Source organism: Hypanus sabinus, chromosome 9, assembly GCF_030144855.1.
Source record: "Hypanus sabinus isolate sHypSab1 chromosome 9, sHypSab1.hap1, whole genome shotgun sequence".
In the NCBI taxonomy this organism is placed as follows: domain Eukaryota; kingdom Metazoa; phylum Chordata; class Chondrichthyes; order Myliobatiformes; family Dasyatidae; genus Hypanus; species Hypanus sabinus.
This window is the reverse complement of record NC_082714.1, coordinates 9,924,323-9,945,213: the sequence shown is the minus strand read 5'-3', so window position 1 is coordinate 9,945,213 and position 20,891 is coordinate 9,924,323. Positions and strand designations below refer to the sequence as shown.

General features: G+C 43.4%; 1 protein-coding gene across 4 annotated transcripts in view; it reads left to right on the top strand.

The window, feature by feature from the left end:
* The first annotated feature begins 315 nt into the window (after positions 1–315).
* The window catches only part of LOC132399079 (platelet-derived growth factor subunit A-like), a 72,795-nt gene continuing 52,219 nt past the window's right edge, over positions 316–20,891 (top strand). For 2 of the 4 annotated variants that reach the window (XM_059979027.1, XM_059979025.1), the window contains exons 1-3: positions 741–965; positions 2,241–2,337; positions 20,473–20,577. In XM_059979027.1, the coding sequence (XP_059835010.1) occupies positions 756–965; positions 2,241–2,337; positions 20,473–20,577 (412 nt within the window). In that variant the 5' untranslated portion in view covers positions 741–755. Of the gene's footprint in view, positions 653–728; positions 966–2,240; positions 2,338–20,472; positions 20,578–20,891 lie in introns of those variants that run through there. The other 2 variants (XM_059979028.1, XM_059979026.1) reach the window with 2 other exon arrangements.

Below are 20,891 nucleotides of genomic sequence, written 5' to 3'. Positions count from 1 at the left end.
GGGCCAATTCTGTGGGGTCCAAATGCAAATTACAAGAACCGACACCTCCAGCCGAAGAAAGCTGACATAGATGTACAAAAATAAAACGAAAACTGCAGAGGCAGACGCACATGCCACACCAAAAAAAAAGTTTTAGGGAGTTTAAACTGCATCTAGCAACGCACCCGTCCTTTCATTCGAGAAAAAAAAGGGATCTGAGTTCAGCTTTAGTCACAAGCCTCTTTCCCTTCCCATCCTTGTGAGCAGCACACAGGTGATGGGCGGTATCAAAGCGGTGCACTGTTGACTCATGGGTTTTTTTTCTCTCAGTGTGTTTGGTCTGATCAAAACAAATATGCAGATTTACCGGCTGGCGAGCTCCCGATGCCAGTGAGGGAGTGAGAGAGAGAGAGAGGGAGGGAGAGAGAGCAAGAAGAGAGAGAGAGCAGAGAGGGAGCTCGGCAAGGAAACTTACAAACCTAATGTAACAATAACTGCGCCCGCACTCGTTACTTTTCCCGAGGGATGGTGGAGGATTTGGCTCGTCCAGGGGCACTAACGGAGCTCCTAAAAGATCGGTTCTTTTTCCTGAAAGAAACTATATTCCAGCGAAATGAGACTCACGCTTTACTTTCTGCTTGGACTGTGTTACCTGCCTGGCGTGTACACTGAGGTAAGGGGGTCCTCTCTATATTTCCCCCCCTTTCAGTTCCTACACAGCACGCGTCAATGCATCGCTCGCAGCTGCTTCTGTGACTTTCTCTCTACGTTGTTTAATGGGCGATGATTCTGCATTTCGGTCAAAGAAAGTGACACGGTGCCCGGAGGCTGCTCTGTTTGCTGCCCTGTCGGCGCACACTGGATCGGCGCGCTACCCGCTCGGACATTTGCATGTACGGTCACTTTTCTTCCCCCCCTTCTTCAGCCCAGGCGTCGGAGTGTGTTTTATTGCCTTGGGAAAGGGATATTTTGGCGTTGCAATTTTGGTGCGTGACAGCATTTTTTTCTCTGTGGCAGGTTTCGACTTGCGCTGCCAAGCGCTTCGCTATTTACTTAACAGTTTAAAACTAAAACCACGCGAATGGACCGTGAGGGGAGAGTGGGGACAATCGTTGCTTGAAAAAGACACCGGCCACTCTGAGACTGAGCAGGGGAGGCACGGGGGAGAGGGACAACAAATTATAGTTACCGCTGGAAACCTTTGTGGGCGATCGTCAGTGTGTATGTGTGTGAGGGTCGGGGAGCTTTGTTACACGGGAGCTGTGTGGGTCCTTGTAGGTGTGTGAAGGAGGGGAGCGGCGCTCCCTCTCTCCTCTCCCTTCCTTTCCTAACACCAACACCCTCCCTCTCTCTTTCTCTCTCCCTCTCCCTCTCACTTTCTCTCTCTCCCCTCCCTCCCTGTCTCTCTTTCCTCTCTCTCTCTTCCTCTTTCTCTCTGTTACCCCCCCCCCCCATCCTCACTGCTGTGGGCCTGTCTGGTGGTGTGTGTTTGGGGTGATACATTTGTGTGTCTTGTCCGTCTGTGTCTCTCAATGTATGTTGAGGTGGTGTGTGTGTGTGTGTGTGTGTCTTTATTCAAGTCATTCTAAGTATGTGCTTGTGGGCTGTGTCTCAGTGTGTGTTTAAGCGTGAGTTGTGTGTGTCTATCTTTAGTCACTTAACTCTGAGTAAGCGTGTGAGGGTCTGTGTGTAGGGGCCGGGGTAGTCCTGTGTGGGGTTTTACTCCTTCGGGGGTGTGGAGAATAGGCTCTCCATGTCAGAATCTCTCCCTGAAGTTTGAGGGATCCCCGTTATTATCCGCTGAAAAGTTTGAAGGAAACAAAAGCGCCAAGTGCCGCACCACGAGCCGGGTAGCTTCTTGCTACACTCGTCTGTGGCACTTCGGCTCTTTATTGAACGCCTGGCTGGGAACCAGAGGGAACGAGTTCTGGCCTCTAGTACTGAATTGCAGGCGCGGTTTTCCGTGTCTGTCGGTAACATCAGAGCAGGCGGCAGTACGAAAGATACCAGTCCTGCAAAGAATCGTGCCCAACACCACCCCACTCCCTCGCCCCCCCCCCCCCGCATTCCCCTTTTAGTATCGTGAGTTCCACACTGTGTGATCAGGTCTTGATCTAATAAACCTGACATCTAATTATCTACACATCAAATAAAAAGAAACTTTACAAGTTTGGTAGAAACTGTCAAAACTTTTTCACCGTCAAGGAAAAGTCACGCGCTCTTTCGCAGTACTGCACGCTAATTTGTTATTTTGTTTAAAGGAAACCGAATTTCCCCCAGAACTGTTGGAGAAGTTGGCACACAGCGATATTACCAGTATCCGTGATCTTCAGCGCCTCCTGGAGATTGAATCCGTAGGTAAATTATGTTTAAGTGCATCATATTATATACATATGGATGTGTGAATTTTAATTCCTTCTCTCCGACGTATGGCCGTGTACAGTAGGACGCGCACTTCACAATGGCACTTTCTATTTGTTTCTGCTTGTCTCCAGCCCAGGGTCAGAATCCAGTCGTTAAATTAAGACAGGCAAACAGGCTATTAGCGACCCTGGGGCAAAATGCCGGGTAACTTTGCCGTCCTGGCACATCCAGGCGCAGAATACCCGGTTTTACCTCACAGAAAATATTAGAGCTTTGTAACTGCATTCTTGGGCGCAGTCCACAGTCAAAGACGCATTCCCCATCACACAGTGAGCCAACGCTTGCTGTTTGATAATCTGCGGTGTCTGCATTGCAAACACTGATTAGATTTTGCCTTTCCATAGACGTTTGGTGTGTGTCACAGAGTCAAACTGACAGCAACCCTTCACAACGCCCTCAGAATTAACACGTGGTAAAAATTAACCAGAGAGTGGCTCCATTCAAAATATCCCTTATTTGTACTTGTTAAACACAGAACTCTCATCTCCACCAGTGATTCTGGACAGATGGTATAAGCTGTTAGATAACTTAAAAAGTAACTTGCAGTTAAAGCATCTTATTTAGTTGGTAATAAGGGGCATAGCAGAGTGAAGAAACAATTGGGAAAACTGGAAGTTATTCATTTATTTATTGAGAAATAGCACAGAATGGGCCCTTCTGGCCCATTGAGCCATTCTGCCCAGTAGCCCACAATTTTAATCTAAGCCTAATCGCAGGACAATTTACAACGACCTATTAACCTACTGACCGGTACATTATTGGACTTTGGGAGGAAACCAGGGGACCCAGAGGAAACCCACGTGGTCACGGGGAGAATGTACCAACTCCTGACAGGCAGCAGTGGGTATTGAACCCTTGGTTGCCTGTACTGTGAACTGTGCTAACCACTATGCTACTGTGCCACTCCCAGTGGCAGAGCAGAACAGACTTGATGGACCAAATGGTCTAATTCTGCTCCTTTGTCTCATAGCCTCATTTATTGCACATCTATAGTAATTTATTAAAAGGGGCATTTATTAGAGGTAGTGTCGCAGTTAGCACAATTGATTTTTTCTATCAATTTTATTTATTTGCTTGTTTGTTTATTTGTCTTTTTATTTACTAAGATACAGCACGAAACAGGTCCTTCTGTTCCCTTGAGTCTCACCATCCAGCAACCTCCTCCCCCTGTTTTTACCGTAGCCTAATCACGGAACAATTTACTGTGACTAATTAACCCACCAGCCGGTACGTCTTTGCACCTGGAGGAAACCCACGTTATTACCGCGCCAGAGACCTGGGTTCAGTTTCCGCCTCCGTCTTTAAGAAGTTTGTACCTTCTCCTCGTGACCACCTGGGTTTCCTCCCACATCCCAAAAATGCACCGATTGCTAGGCTAATTGGGTGTAATTGGGTGGTACAGCCTCATTGGGCTGGTTGGGCCTGTTTGTTACTGTACTGTATCTCTAAATAAAATGTGAAAATGCTATAATGTTTTGTGAAATACAGTGCTTGAGTGCGGTGGGACAAGCGTGGGCAGATGGGAACACAGCTGGCATGGATGAGTTGGGCTGAAGGGCTTGGTTCCTAACTGTATAACTTTATGACACTCTTAACTGTGATGGTTCGCTGTGTCCCATACATACAGCTCTATCCATGGCTGGACACGCAGAGTTAAACTACCACAGAACAATTTATTTTATAACCTTAGTCTGTACATAAATGGAACTAACCTCAAAGCCGTACTTAAAGGGCAACTTTTAAATCCTCAGCACAACACATACACACAAAGCTGGAAGAACTCAGTAGGCTTGGTAGCATCCAATGACGTGACAAACAGTCTATGTTTTGGACTCGAAAAATGTTCCTCTCTATGGATGCTGCCTGGCCAGCTGAATTCCTCCAGCATTTCGTGTGTTGCTCTGCATTTCCAGCATCTGCGGAATCTCTGTTTTTAAAATGCTCTGTACAGGTGAAGGTTCTGGACCTGAAATGACGCCTGTCCATTTCCCTCCACAAATGCTGCCCGGCCTACTGAATACCTCCAGCCTTTAGCTCCACATTCCAGCATTTGCAGTCTCTCATGTGTCTACTTTAAACTACTATTGCAAGATGGAGAAAAATGCACCACTTTTTGACAGCATCTTTTGAATGCATTTTTGAGTTTTCAAAGATATTCAAAGTACTTCACAGAAATGAAGTGCTTTTGCCACAGATGTTTGGAAGTGCAGCAGTTCCCACAAACAATATTGAAATAAGCTATCAGTTGGTTTATTTGAATAGAGATTCTTACATAAACGTTGGCCAGCAACTTTATGAGCAGGAAAAATGCTTTCGATGTCATAGGGAAGGAGACTTATTGGGAATCTCTTGAATTGAGCCAGTCTGGAATTAATGGGCTGGCTGGTATTCTCTGTGATGTAGTGTTTCTGTGACTGTCTGATTCCACTGGGCTTCTTTATTGCCTTATTAATGTAATAATTAAAACAAAAGTTCAGGGCTAAATGTTCTTCTTACTCTGTTGTTGAACATTACTGACGATTTAGATCTCAGTATGTTGAGCTTATTTTTTAATAAAATTTAATTTAGAGATACGGCACAGAAACAGGCCCTTCCGGCCCATCAAAACTCTGCCACCCAATAACACATAATGCGACCAATTAATGTACTAACCCGTACGTTTTTGGAATGTGGGAGGAAATGCATGTGATCTCGGGGAGACTCCGTACAGACAGCAGCAGGAATTGAACCTGGGTTGCTGGGACAGTAAGGCATTGTGTTAACCGCTATGCTACCGTGGTGCCCCAACAGTTTTTATACCGTGCGATCGAAACAGAAGATTTACATTTAGATATAGGCTCCTTTAATTTCAGAGAATGTGTACTGTATGCTACCCGAAATTAGTACTCTTCACAGATACAAAACACAATAATTAAAAAACACAATAAATATAAATACCTATGGTAGATTGATTGTGTGTCTATTAAGTGGTGACACTAGGCACAGGCGTATCTATAGATATGATGTAACTAGTAGAGTGGATAGGGGAGAGCCAGTGGATGTGGTATATTTAGATTTTGAAAAGGCTTTTGACAAGGTCCCACACAGGAGATTAGTGTGCAAACTTAAGCACACGGTATTGGGATAGAGAATTGGTTGGCAGACAGGAAGCAAAGAGTGGGAGTAAACGGGACCTTTTCAGAATGGCAGGCAGTGACTAGTGGGGTACTGCAAGGCTCAGTGCTGGGACCCCAGTTGTTTACAATATATATTAATGATTTAGACAAGGGAATTAAATGCAGCATCTCCAAGTTTGCGGATGACACGAAGCTGGGTGGCAGTGTTAGCTGTGAGGAGGTTGCTAAGAGGATGCAGGGTGACTTGGATAGGTTAGGTGAGTGGGCAAATTCATGGCAGATGCAATTTAATGTGTTTAAATGTGAGGTTATCCACTTTGGTTGCAAGAACAGTAAAACAGATTATTATCTGAACAGTGGCCAATTAGGAAAAGGGGAGATGCAACGAGACCTGGGTGTCATTGTACACCAGTCATTGAAGGTGGGCATGCAGGTACAGTAGGCGGTGAAAAAGGCAAATGGTATGTTGGCATTCATAGCAAAAGGATTTGAGTACAAGAGCAGGGTGGTTCTACTGCAGTTGTACAAGGCCTTGGTGAGACCGCACCTAGAATATTGTGTGCAGTTTTGGTTCCCTAATCTGAGGAAAGACATTCTTGCCATAGAGGGAGTACAGAAAAGGTTCACCAGATTGATTCCTGGGATGGCAGGACTTTCATATGAAGAAAGACTGGATCGACTAGGCTTATACTCACTGGAATTTAGAAGATTGAGGGGGGATCTTACTGAAACGTATAAAATTCTAAAGGGATTGGAAAGGCTAGATGCAGGAAGATTGTTTCTGATGTTGGGGAAGAACAGAACGAGGGGTCACAGTTTAAGGATAAAGGGGAAGCCTTTTAGGACCAAGATGAGGAAAAACTTCTTCACACAGAGAGTGGTGAATCTGGAATTCTCTACCACAGGAAACACTTGAGGCTGGTTCATTGACTATATTTAAGAGGAAGTTAGATATGGCCCTTGTGGCTAAAGGGATCAAGGGGTATGGAGAGAAAGCAGATACAGGGTTCTGAGTTGGATGATCAGCCATGATCATACTGAATGGCGGTGCAGGCTCGAAGGACCAAATGCCCTACTCCTGCACCTATTTTCTATGTTTCTATGTCTATAAGGTGACTCTGACAGGAAATGATAAAGTAGTAGTGGTTGGGGGTGTGAAACGGTGAGTTAGTGGGTAGAGGTGTTAATCTCCCCTTACTGCTTGGGGACAAGTAAAGGTCAATTGTTTCGTTATAATTTTGTTCAGATCACTGCAAATGTTAGTAAATAACTTGACAAAGGTCTTGCTTCTATCTTTGTTTTCCCTTTGACATTTGCGCACCTTCAGCCTCAATACAAATAGACCAGACACATGACCAGGACAATAGTGAGCTGTACAGATGTTCAGTTTGGTCAGAGATGACTGTTGTTGAGAAGAGCTGCAACAACTTTTTTTTACAGCAACAAAGAAAATGTTGGAGGAATTCAGCAGGTCAGGCAGCATCTATGGTGAGAATGAGCAGTTGATGATTTGAGTTGAAATCCATCATCAGAGCTGGGAAGGTAGGGGGAAGAAGCCAGAATAAGAAGTGGGGGGGGGGGAAGGAAAGGAATACAAGCTGACAGGTGATAGGTGAGACCAGATGAGGGGGAAGGTGGTTGGGGTATAAAGTGAGAAGGTGGGACGTGATGGATGGAAGAGGTAAAGGGCTGAAGAAGAAGGAACGTGATAGATGAGAGTGGGCCATGGGAGGAAGGGAAGGAGGAGGGGCATTACAGGGAGATGATGGGCAGGTGAGGAGGGAAGGGGTGAGCAGGGAGAAAGAATGAAGATTGGAAAAAAGAGAGAAGGGGAAGGTGGTGGGGGGGGGGGGGGGGGCGCGGAATTACTGGAAGTTAAAACTATTGTTCGTACCATCAGGTTGGAGGTGACCCAGATGGAATATGAGGTGTTGCTCCTCCAACCTGAGAGTCACCTCATTATCGTGACAATAGGGGAGGCCATGGACTAAAAAGTTGGTATTGGAATGGGAAGTAGGATTAAAATGTGTCGCCACCAGGAAATCTCGACTGTTGTGGCAGACAGAGCGAAGGTGCTGGACTTAACGGATACGTGTATATATGCATATGTATACTGTATATTTACATATGTGTGTAATTCATTTCTTTGAAACACGCAATAGTGATGGCAAAAGGACAGTGTTGATGTGACTAAAACTTAATAAGCAGCAGTGAACTAGAACTGACCAGCTAGAAGGCTGGATTCAGTCTGGGGGAAGTAAAGTGAGATAGAAAACCACTTGGTGAAAAGTGATTTACACACCTTCAGGAAAGCATGTTCAAAGTTCAAAGGAAGTTTATTATCAAAATACATATATGTCACCATATACTACCCTGAGATTCATTTTCTTGCAGGCATTCACAGTAGAACAAAAAAATGTGATAGAATCAGTCAAAAACTACACACAGAGACTGACGACCAAAGTGCAAAACAAGACAAAACTGTGCAAATCTGATAAATTAATACATAGCTGTGTAAATACAAAAACAATTAACAAAAATAATAATAGACAGACAAGTAGATAAATAGTACTGAGAGCATGAGCTCTAGAGTCCTTGAAAGTGAGTCTATAGGTTGTTGGAATCAGTTCGGTGTTGAGGTGATGGGGGAAAAGGGATGGAAGAAGTGGGCCCAACGACAGCCTGTTTTCCTAAGTCCTGTGATTTCATATTTCACTGATTGCAGCCTATACTATACTAAGGCCACTGCACTAGTTATAAAGAAAGTAACTAACAGAAATTGCAATAGTAACTGTACTTTAGGGAGATTCATAAACAAAGAAATGAATATCATAGGGAAGTTATGGTAGCATAGTGGTTACTCCACACCAATGACTCCGGTTCAATTCCTGCCACTATCTATAAGGAGTTTGTACATTCTCCCTGTGACCCCCATGGGTTTCCTCCGGGTGCTTTGGTTTCCCACACTCCAAAGAAGTACGGGTTACTAGGTTAATTGGTCACATGGGTGTACTTGTGCAACACAGCCTCATTGGGCCAGAAGGGCCTGTTATACTGTGTTGTATCACTAAATAAAAATATAAAATAAATAGACTGAAATCTTGTATTTGAAAACAGATTTTAAAAAATTGTTGTTGACCTGAGAGTGGAGAAGCAGGTCATGCCACAACATGAATGGAAAGGCTTAGTCTCTGAGGTGGGTGGTGAGGTGGAGATACAGCACGTGTCAAACAAATGAGGTGTAAGGTGCTCCTTCCCTCTGCGAGCCTGCCGGTAATCCCTGGGCAAGGTGTAGCACCTGCTTAGCTCTCCGATCACAGTCACATGAAGCCATGGTAACAGGTGGTGGATGGTCATATTGACCATCACAATTCCTGGTTATGGGACCACTGGTGTCAGGCAGGCAGTCTGTGTTGATAATGGCTGAGGTCACGTGTCTTGTAAAGACACTGCCCAGAAGAAGGCACTGGCAAGCGGCTTCTGTAGAAAAATTTGCCCAGAACGATCATGGTCATGGAAAAACCATTATTGCCTACATGATACGACATAATGATGATGATGAATCTCTGAGGAGCGTTTAATGTCTCTGTGCCTGTACTTGATGGATAAAAGAAGGATGAGGGAATACCTTGTGGAAATGTTCTGGATGCAAGAAGTCTTGGATAGAGTGGGCATGAAAAGGATGTTTATTGTAGTAGGAGAGGTCTGGAATCTGAGGGCACTGCCTCAGAAAAAAGGGTTGGCTTTTGAAAATGGAGATGAGGAGGAATTTCTTCAACCGGTGGGCAGGGGTGGTAAATCTGTGGAATTTGTTGCCACATTCAGCTTTGGAGGCCAAGCCATTGGGTGTATTTAAGGCAGAGATGGTCAGGTTTTTTCATTGCTAATAGGGTTAAAAGTTACGGGAAGAATGGGTTTGAATCTTAACCAGCTGTGATTGAAAGGCAGAACAGACTCGATGGGCCAAATGGCTGAGATTTACTCCTGTATCTTAACAGTTGCTTAAAATAAAATGGGAAAATCCAGAGGAATTATCCATCAGGACAGCCAAAAAGGCATGGTACTGAGAGATATTCCCCCTTTTTTAATCTCAATTTATTGTACCAAAACTTTTCTTGCAGTTTTTTAAATGAGTACAATCCTACAGGATACCAGTCTTTGTTCTGCAGACACTTTAAATGAAGAAGGTGTTTAAAGATGGGGCTGGACAGAACTGAGACTGTTCAATGCAGAAGACAGACTCAACTTGTCCGTGTTTTTCACTGATAAGAGTTTCCTATAAACACTATGTTGAGTTTACTGCAGATTAAAACATAGATGAGTTTAATTTAACAAACTGGCACTCTGATAATGTGATATTTCCAAATATACACATAGTGGCCACTTTATTAGTTGCACCTGTGCATTTTTAATTCAAATATGTAATCAGTCAATCATGTGGCAGCAACTCAATGCATAAAAGCATGCAGATATGGTCAAGAGGTTCAGTTGTTGTTCAGACTAAACATCAGAATGGGGAAGAAATGTGATCTGAGTGATTTGGTGCCAGATTGGATGGTCTGAATGTCCCAGAAACGGTTGATTCTTGGGATTTTCCAACACAACAGTCTCTAGAGCTTACAGAGAAGGAAAAACAAAAAACATCCAGTGAGCAGCAGTACTGTGGGTGAAATGCCTTGTTATGAGAGGGCTCAGAGGAGAATGGCCAGACTGGCTCAAGCTGACATGTAGGGGACAGTAACTCAAGTAACCACACTTTAAAACAGTAGTGTACAGAAGAGCATCTCTGAATGCACAACCATGGTCTTTGGATATGGCAGCAGGAGGTCATGAACATTGGCTCAGTGACCACTTTATTGGGCAAAGGAGGTACGTAGTAAAGTGGCCGTGGAGTATATATGCTGCACAATGGCTCTGTCTTCTTATAATTTAATGTCCTTTAAGTTATATTCAACTGCTTCTAAACAGAAATTTTAACTATTCAACTTTTTAGTAGTGCTGCTTGGATGTGTTATGCACTTAAGGTGAAGCAATGGGCTTTCAGAAAAGCTGTGCTTAGTTTGGTAAATATGATGAGTATACTTCTTGATTATACTCCTCCTGACGTTATGGAGGACTACAGCACAGAAACAGGCCCTTTGGCCCACCTTGTCCTTGCTGAACAATTAATCTGCTGAGTCCCATTGACCTGCACCCAAATCATAGCCCTGCAAAGCCCTCCTATCCATATGTTGTTGTTGAGTGCTGTCGAGTTGCTGTCGACTCATGGTGACCCTGTGGATAGTGTAGTTGTCCGGAGGGTTTTCATGGCAAGATATGGAACTAGATTGCCAGGCCTTTCTTCTGCGCAGATACTGCTGCTGCCGAGGTTGGGACCCAGCTGGATTTGAACACAGGACCATCTGCCTTGAAGTGATGATGCCACTGCACCACCAGCCTGCCCTCCCATCCATATACCTATCCAAATTTCTCTTCAATGTTGAAATCGAACCTGCATCCACCACTTCTACTGGCAGCTGGTTCCATACTCTGTGAGCGAACAAGTTTCTCCTCGTGTCCTACTTAAACATTACAACTTTCACTGTTAACCATGACCTTTACTTCTAGTCTAACTTGCCCTCAGTGGAAAAAGCCTGAGATTACAGAAGTGTAAAAATTCCTCTATTGTTTGAATTCTTTAATGTTATTTTGGTGGCAAAAAAAAATCTATTCCAGACATCCCACCTTTCCCAGAAGTTCCGGGAGTCTCCCGCATATTGGTAGCAGCTCCTTGATGCTCGTAAATTCTATACAAAATCCCGGAAATCAATTTTTTTGAGAGGGAGAGGGAGCATCCTGATTGGTCTCTCTTTGTGCTAAGTGGACCTATCAGTTTTCTCTGTGGGCGGGCTTTACAGTCGACCTCAAAAATAATGACAGTGTTGCTCGCTGCTCTGTTTGCAACAGTGACTCTTCTATTGCCCATGTTGGGTTAAAATGTAAAAGATATGTTGAGGTGAGTTTAACAGGTGTCATTCATTCATTAGCATAGCTAACATTATTTAAACTAGCTGGCGAACTGCGAAGAAGCTACTCTATTGACGTCCTGCGAGATGAGGCCAGACTCCCTATAGACTTGCTTAAGTTGTAATAGAATAATAAACAACTCCATGATAATATAACTACATATTTTAATGTCACATTTTCTGCATATACCCAACTTGGTTTACAGATTAGATCAAATCACTAAACAAAGTATTACATACACCCTTGGAGGTCAACTGGGGGTGGGGCTGCTATCTCCCTGAAGTGAGTTTTTGCAGGGTGTGATGTCTGCTATTCCAAGTTAAATAAAAGGCTAAATTTCCTCTTGTTTCCTTTTGCAGAGTCCTTATTATTGAGATGGTCAAAATTAATGCTTTGTATCCATGACTAATGGTCATAATCCCAGAAGTAGTGGATTGACTTTGTCCATGTGGGGGGACCCCAGCCTCAGAAAAGAAGGACATGCTTTTAGAACAGAGATGAGGAGGAATTTCTTTGGCCAGAGGGTGGTGAATCTATGGAATTCATTGATACAGATGGCTGTGGAGGCCAAGTCATTGGGTTTATTTAAAGGTTGCTAGGTTCGTAATTCGTAAAGGCATCAAAAGTTGTATGAAGAAGGCAGGAAAATGGTGTTGAGAGGGGTAATAAATGACAGAATGGCAGAGCAAACTTGATGGACCAAATGGCCTCACTTTGCTCCTACGTCTTATGGTTTTATTGTATTTTGGGTTCTTGTTCTATATTGGGGTGGGGAGATTGTCAGACACAAGTTCTTTACACAGAAAGTGGCACCAGAACCTGTGTTAGTTGTGTTAGTTGTTAAGGCAAACAACATATTTCACTGTGTCTATTGATGTATGTGTGATATATAAACAAAACTAAATCTGAATATGAATGGCGGAAGGAAATGATAAAGGGTCTCGGCTCATAACATTGACTCTTTTTTCTTTTCCATGGATGCTGGCTGGCCTGCTGAGTTCCTCCAATGTTTTGTGTGTGAATTGGGTCAGACTTCAGAAGCCTAACTAAACAAGTGAACAGATTACTGATTAGTCAATTGGACCTTTAAAGCCCAAAGAAAATAAATTATGAAAATGAAGGTTAAGAAAGAGGGCACTAAGCGAGATTAGGAAAGTCCCTCCCCACCCCACTGTGCTCTGTATATATCAACCACCAGTCAAACCTTGCCCATGCATCTTACTTCTGACGTGACCTTTGACAGTAGTGTTGGCAGGTCACTTGACCATTGTGAAGGTGAATGAGTCTCAACAAAATCTGCTACAGCCTGTGAGTTGTCGCTTTGAAACGTGGAACATAGAACATTACAGCACAGTACAGGCCTTTCAGCCCACAATATTTTGCCAGCCTTTTAACCTACTCAATCTAACCCTTCCCTCCTACATAGTCCTCTATTTCTCTGTCATTCATGTGCCTATCTAGAATTTCTTAAATGTCCCTAATGTATCTGCCTCTACCACATCATTCCGCGCACCCACCACTCTCTGTGTAAAAGATGTCCTCCCATTACACTTTCCTCCAATCACCTTAAATTTACGCCTACTGGTACTATCCACTGCAACATGCACAAAATGCTGGAGGAACTCAGCAGGCCAGGCAGCATTTATGGAAAAGAGTAAACAGTTGATGTTCCAGGCCGAGGCCCTTCATCAAGACTAGGGAGAAAAAGATGAAGAGTCTCAGTCCAAAATGTCAACTGTTTACTCTTTTACATAGATGTTGCCTAGCTTGCTGAGTTCCTCTAGCATTTTTTGTGTGTGTTGCTTGGATTTCCAGCAACTGCAGATTTTCTTTTGTTTGTGATTATCCATTTCTGCCCTGGGAAAACTTCTCTGGCTGTCCACTTGTTCTATGCCTCTTAACATCTCTATCAAGCAACCGCTCACCCTCCTTTCCTATAAAGAGAAAAAAGCTCAGTTCATTCAATCTATCTTCATAAGACATTCTCTCTAATCCAGACAACATCCTGTTAAATCTCCTCTGCATCCCCTCTAAAGCTTCTGCATCCTTCGTAGAATGAAGAAACCAAAAATGAACAAATGTGGTCTGACTAGGGTTTTGTAGAGCAGCAACGTTACCTTGCATCTCCTGAACTCAAAAGTTCAGCGAGGTACTGTTGTCAAGGTTTTGCATTGAAACTCCAATGTTTAGTTTTTTAGCGATGTGTTACAGGGCATTCAGACTTTTTCTTTATACATGTACTTTTAGAAAGTTATTTTTCTTTGTACAAAATGTTTTGCACATTGAAGAATTTCAGTAGGCGTTATCGCAGGCGATAGAAATCGGATTTACTTCACGTTCTCCCTCCTGTGACACTTTATCTCATGTTCTCAACAGGGAAGACTATTTCTGGGAATTTTACACATGAGGATTTGTGGGAAAGAATATTCTGTATTATGTTACGTAGCATAGAGGGAAGTCCCTTTATTTATTTAATTAAATTATTTAGCAGTACATCATGAAGAAGACACACTGCTCCGGAAATCCCCAACAAACCAAATGAACCCAAACCTACTCTCTGGACAATTTACAATGACCATTTAACCTTCCTGCCACACCTTTTGATCATGGGAGGAAAAGGGACACCTAAAGACAGACAGACTCCCTACAGTCAGTGTCAGAATTGAATTCTGAACTCCGGAACGCCCCGAGCTGTAATAGGGTCGCACTAACTGCGACACTACCGTGGTAGGGTTTATCTTTAGAACAGAGATGAGGAGGAATTTCTTCAGCCGGAGGGTGGTGAATCTGTGGAATTCATTGCCACCGATGGCTGTGGAGACAAAGTCATTGGGTATATTTGAAGTGGAGGTTGAAAGGTTCTTGATTAATCAGAGTGTCAAAGGTTACGGGGAAAAGGCAGGAGAATGGGGTTGAGAGGGATAATAAATCAGCCATGATGGAATGACAGAATAGACTCAATGGGCTGAATGGCCTAATTCCATTCCTGTATGTTATAGTCTTAAAAATTTGTTATTGTATTAGTTATAATAGATTGCATTGTTTAATTTAACCTCAGTAAAAGCTGAAGTATTGTTTACCTCTGATGTAATCTTGTAGGTCGTTGTTAGTTCAGTATAACACCTGGTGAATAAGTCACATTGCAGCTGTTTTAAGTGCTGGTTAGGCCACATTAGGAATATTGTGTGTATTTGTGATCACCTCATATCAGGAAGGGTGCGGAGGCCTTGGAGAGAGTGCAAAAGAGGTTCTCTAGGACATGGCCTGGACTAGAGAGTATTTGCTGTAGGGAGGTTGGACAAACTAGGATTGTTTTTCCTCATTGAGGGATCAGAAGTGGAAAGGGTGAGCGGTTTCAAGTTCCTGGGTGTCAACATCTCTGATGATCGATCCTGGGCTCAACATGTTGATGCAATTACAAAATGGCTATACTTCATCAGGAGTTTGAGGAGATTTGGTATGTCACCAAAGACACTCGCATATTTTTACACATTTACCCTGGAGAGCAATCTAACAGACTACATCACCATATGGTATGGGCGGGGGGAGGGGGAGGTGTGAGTGGAGGCATTGCACAGGATCAAAATAAGCTGCAGAAATTTGTCAACTCAGTCAGCTCCATCACTAGCCTCTCTAGCATCCAGGATATTGTCAAGGAGCAGTGCTTCAAAAAGGAGGCATCCATCACCAAGGGCCCCTATCACCCAGGACATGCCCTCTTCTCATTGCTACCACCAGGGAGAAGGTATGAGAGCCTGAAGACACATACTCAATATTTTGGGTATGGCTTCTTCCCCTCTGCCATCAGATTTCTTGATGGACAATGATGCCATGAACACTACCTCACTACTTTTTTTTTCTCCCTTTGCACTAGTAATTTAACTTCCTACACGTACGTACACACACTACACAGTACTTGGCAATTTTTATTATTGTGTATTGCACTGTACGGCTGCCACAAAACAACAAATTTCACGACATGTGCCGATGATAGACAATTCGATTCTGGTTTCCTCTGGAGCGTTGGAGGCTGAGGGGAGAGCTGATAATATTATGAGAGGCACAGTCAGGATGGGCAGTCAGAATCTTTTTCGTAGACTGGAGGTATCATATTGTAGAGGGCATGACTTAACGTAAAAGAGGGAAAGTTTAAAGGAGGTGTGTGGTAGGCAGGTTTTTGACACAGTGTGGTAGGTGCCTGGGGAAATGGATGGAAGTAGAAGCAATAGCAACATTTAAGAGATATTTGGTCCGGTATATGGACAGGCAGGGAATGGAGGGACATAGGTCATGTGCAAGCAGATGGGATGATTCAGTGCAGACATTGTGGGCTGAAGGGTCTGCCCCTGTGCTGGACTGTTCTTGAGATGAGGAGACCGTGTTTGTTGAGTGAACCAATCTCATAGCAGTCTGGATCATCAGAAACTGACCATGATATTTGTATTACTTTTACTGACTACTTATGTCGGGGAACTAACAGTGAGTGTCTCCAGCTAGATGTATGGCGGCTGGTGTGGAAATTCATCCTGCCCAGGAAAAGAAGTCTGTTGTCCTCACCTGGTCTGTCCTCCACGTGACCTCTGGCATTGGCAATGTGGTCTCTTAATTATCCGATAAATATCACAGTCTCTGAGGCCCTCCGTTGGTTGGGATTGACCATGGGTTCTGCGTGCCAGCCAGGGCTGTCTGATGGAGAGCAAGGTGTCCAGGTAGCAGCCTCCCCCCTCTCCACACTGCCAGTGAATCTAAACGAACAGGAGAGACCTACTCAGTTTGGCTGGAGTTGCTGGTCAGCGTTGAACTGCCTTGGAGACTCCAGCTCCGAAAGCTTGCTCTGGGTTTGCTCGTGAAACCTTACCTGTGAGTGGGTAAAGCCGTAAGGTAGCGGGCGTTCGAGGTCAGGGTTTTCCTTCCAGATGAGCTGCCGAACGCCATCACACACATATGCAAAAATTGTGAGGTAGTGTTCATGGGTTCAAAAGAGTCCGAATCAGGTTTATCATCACTGACATATGCCACTAAGTTTGTTGTTTTGCAGCAGCAATGCAGTGCAATACATTAAAGAGTTTCTATTAATTACAACAAGAAATCTAAAAAATAATGCAAAAAGAGAGCAAGATAGTGAGCTGATGTTCATGGGTTCATGGACCGTTCTGAAATCTGATGGCAGAGGGGAAGAAGCTGTTCCTAAAATGTTGAGTGTGCATCTTCTGTCTCATGTACTTTTTCCCCGATGGTAGTCGAGAGAAGAGGGCACGTCCTGTGTGATGGGGTTCCTTAATGATGGACACTGCTGCTTGAGGTTTCGTCATGAAGATGTCCACGATGGTGGGGAGACTAGTGTCCTTGACGAAGCTGGCTGGGTCTACAACCCTCTGCAGCTTTTTCTGATCCTGTGCATTGATGCCACAATACCAAACAGTGATGAAGCCATGTTCATGACGTGTCACTGCTTCCAAAGTGTGTGACTTGAGTTTTGCAGGTGCACGTTACACGTGTGGGTATCCATAATGTGCACTCTGACACAGAGGCTGTGAACTCACCTGTGTGTGGGGAAGAGCCTTTCATGTCCACGTTTTGCTTTCTTTCAGACTGGTTCAGTCTCAAACTTGGACTTGGCCCATTTACTCAAGTGCAGCGGTGTGCAGAGCTCTTAGCAAGCAGGGCAGATTCATCTTTGATCACTAGCACTACATGCAGTGAAGTCAGTGAGACCGATCATGTTTAGGTCAGTTCTCTGTTTTTAGGATTAACAATCAAAGGCTTTATTTTCCACTGTTAGCAAAGCGGGTGAGAGCAAAGCAAGGTAGAGTGAAGCTATCACAGCTTGGGGGGATCAGAGTTCGGAGTTCAATTCTGGCATTCTCTTTAAGAACTTTGTTCGTTCTTCCTGCAAGTGCTTGGGTTTCCTCCCATAGTCCCAACAGTGTACTGGTTACTAGATTAATTGATCATTGTAAACTGTGCAGTGATTAGGCTAGGGTTAAATAGGTGGGTTGCAGGGTGTCATGGCTTGTTGGGTTGGAAGGGCCACTTCTGTGCTATATCTCTAAAAATTAAAAAAACACCGATTTTGAAAGGATTTAGGAGAAGGTAAGATGGCTTGATGTATGGTTGGATAAAAGGATGATAATATTTGGTTGAAAGCAAACTCTGGACTTTACTGAATCAGGACACTGTAAAATACAAAACTGTGATGTGGGCTCTCAATCCGAAATGTCGGCTGCACATTTCCCCTCCCAGATGTTGCCTGTCCCTCTGAATTCCTCCTTTAGTTTGCCCCTGTCTGCTCCAGACCCCAGCATCTGCACTCTCTTGTGTCTCCACTATAAAAATGCCTTTGAATCACTCCAGTTTCGTCTTCTTATATTAACAAAAATAGTTAGGTGCTCTCTTCGTGCTGCTGCCATCAGGAAGGTGGTACAGGAACCTTAGGTCCCACACCGCCAGGTTCGGGAAGAGTTATGGCCCTTCAACTGAACCAGCATAGACGACTTCACTTACCTCAACTCTGAACTGTTTCCACAACTGATGGACCCACTTTCAACAACTCTAATGTTCTCAATATTCTTTCTTTATGCATTTGTTTATTATTTTCTTATTTGCACAGTTTTTCTTTTTTGCTGATTGTTTTTTGTCCATCTGTTCTGTGCAGTTTTCCTATCTCTTTTCTATTGATTGTATTGCCTGTGTATTTACTGCGAATGCCCACGAGAAAATGAATCTTAGGGTAGGATATGGTGATATATATGTACTTTGATAATAAATTTGTTTGAACTGTGAACTTTGAACTTTAATCAACAATTCTCATGTCTGATCTTAAACAAACCACATTTTGTGCATATTCAAAAGAGGGGCCATGCATTTGCTGGTATTGCAAAGTTTTGATTTATTTTATCAGAATCAGATTCATTATCACTGAAATGTAGTTTGTAGCTTTACAGCAGCAATACAAAAAAGTATATTGCTGCACCTGTGTTAGCCCAGCTGTGCTTTTATTCTGAGGCTGTGCCCTCTGGTCCCTGACTCCTCCACTATAGGAAACATTCTGTCCACATCCAATCTCTCTAGGTCTTTCAAAATTTGACAGGTTTCAGTGACTTCCCTCCTCATTCTTCTAAACTCCAGTGAATACAGGCCCAGAGACATCAAAAGCTCCTCGTATGTTAACTCTTTCATTCCTGGGATCATTCCTGTGAACTTCCTCTGGACGTTCTTCAATGCAACTCATTCTTTCTTAGACAAGGGGTCCAAAACCACTTACAATACTCTGATCTGACCAATGCTTCAGCATTACGCAGGCCTGGGCAGGGTTGTATGGGAGACCAGCAGTTGCCCATGCTGCAAGTCTCCCCTCTCCACACCACCAATGTTGTCCAAGGGAAGGGCAAGGGCTGATACAACTTGTCACTGGTGCCGTCGCAGAGCAATGTGTGGATAAGCGCCTTGCTGCCTTAGCTGAGGCTCGAACTAGCGACCTTCAGCTCACTAGACCAATGCCTTAACCACTTGGCCACTATACTTTAGTCCTCTTGAAATGAATGCTAAAATTGCATTTGCCTTCCTTAGCACTGACTCAACATTGAAAACTCAATTGTCCTTGAATTGGAAACCACTACAAAAAGTAGTGGATGTGGCCCAGTCCATCATGAATAAAGCCCTCCCCACCTTTGAGCACATCTATACAGAGCGCTGTCCCAGGAAAGCAGCATCCATCATCAGGGACTCCCATTGCCCAGGTCATGCTCTCTTCTCGCTGCTGCCATCAGGAAGAAGGTACAGGACCCTCACGACCCACATCACCAGTTACTACTCTTCAACCATCTGGCTCTTAAACCAGAGGGGATAACTTGACTCAACTTCACTTGCCCCTTCACTGAATTGTTCCCACAACTCACTTTTGGGGGCTATTCATATCATGTTCTTGATATTTATTGCTTATTTTATTATTATTATTTCTTTTGTATTTGCACAGTTTGTTGTACTTTGCACATTGGCTGTTTGTCAGCCCTGTTGGGTATGGTCTTTCTTTGATTCTGTCATATCTGTTGGATGTACTGATTATGCCCCCAAGAAGACGAATCTCAGAGTTGTATATTGTAACATATATGTACTTTGATAATAAATTTACTTTGACCTTTGAAGTCTGAACCTGCAAATTAGTCTTTAAGGTATCCTGAACAATGACTTAGTAGCTAAGTACATTGCTTGGTGACAAATGGAGGTAAACAGAGCAGAGGGTCACTGCTCCTGTCTCTTCAAAGTTCAAAGTAAGATTTATTATCTGAGTCCATATATGTCACCACATACAACCCTGAAATTCTTTTTCCTGCAGGCATACTCACCAAATCTATAGAATAGTAACTGTAAACAGGATCAATGAAGGAGCAAGTAGAGCACAGAAGACAACAAAGTGTGCAAGTGCAAACATAAATAAATAGCAATAAATAGTGAAAACATGAAATAACAAGATGAAGAGACATTAGCATGAGATCATTGGTTGTGGGAACATCTTAATGGATGAATGTAGTTTTCTCCTTCTGTCCATGAGCCTGATGGTTAGGGGTAGTAACTGTTCTTGAACCTGGTGGTGCGAGTCCCAAGGCACCTGCGTCCTCTTCCCATTGGCAATGTTGAGTTCACTGATTTCATGCAGCACAAGAATACTAGAATTGTCTCCTGAATTCCTAGGCTCCTGATCAGAAACTTTGCATGTCTGAACATCAAATGCGGGTAGTTGCACCTTGAAGTTGAAAAACTGCACTGTCGTGTCTTGTTCGAGACTGAATTGCCCGTGAGATATAAAAAATGCTTTGTGGTTTCCCATTGAAGAAGTGATATATTGTAGATCAGCACCAAGTAATAAAATATCTGTGACCATAATTATCACAGCTATGCATCAAAAGGTACAGCTGTTCCAATATGTTCTGTTTTTCTCTTACTACAGGGGATGACGATCATTCGGACTCTAATTTAAGGTCCCACAGTATTAACACAATAAAGCATGAGTACACAAAGCGCTTAGCACCTATAAGGAGAAAACGAAGTGTCGGTAAGTTTAACTTCAAGGTTTTATTTGTGAAGAATCCCTCGAAGTATAAATTTATCTTTGGATCTGTATTGCTGCACTTGTGATTCTGTTACCACAGTGACTGACTAGAACAATCAACAATGTGAAAGTGATTTCTTTCAGTCAACTATTACTCATTATTGCTTTACACCAAGAAATTTCCTTATGACTCGTGGCTTTGAATGGGTTGTGGATAAGATTAATGCCATTTTATTTGAATGATTTCACTGTGACACAGAGACTTTTCTTCATTGTTAAAATAACTCAGAGTTTTAGCTCTCATCCCCTTCATTTAA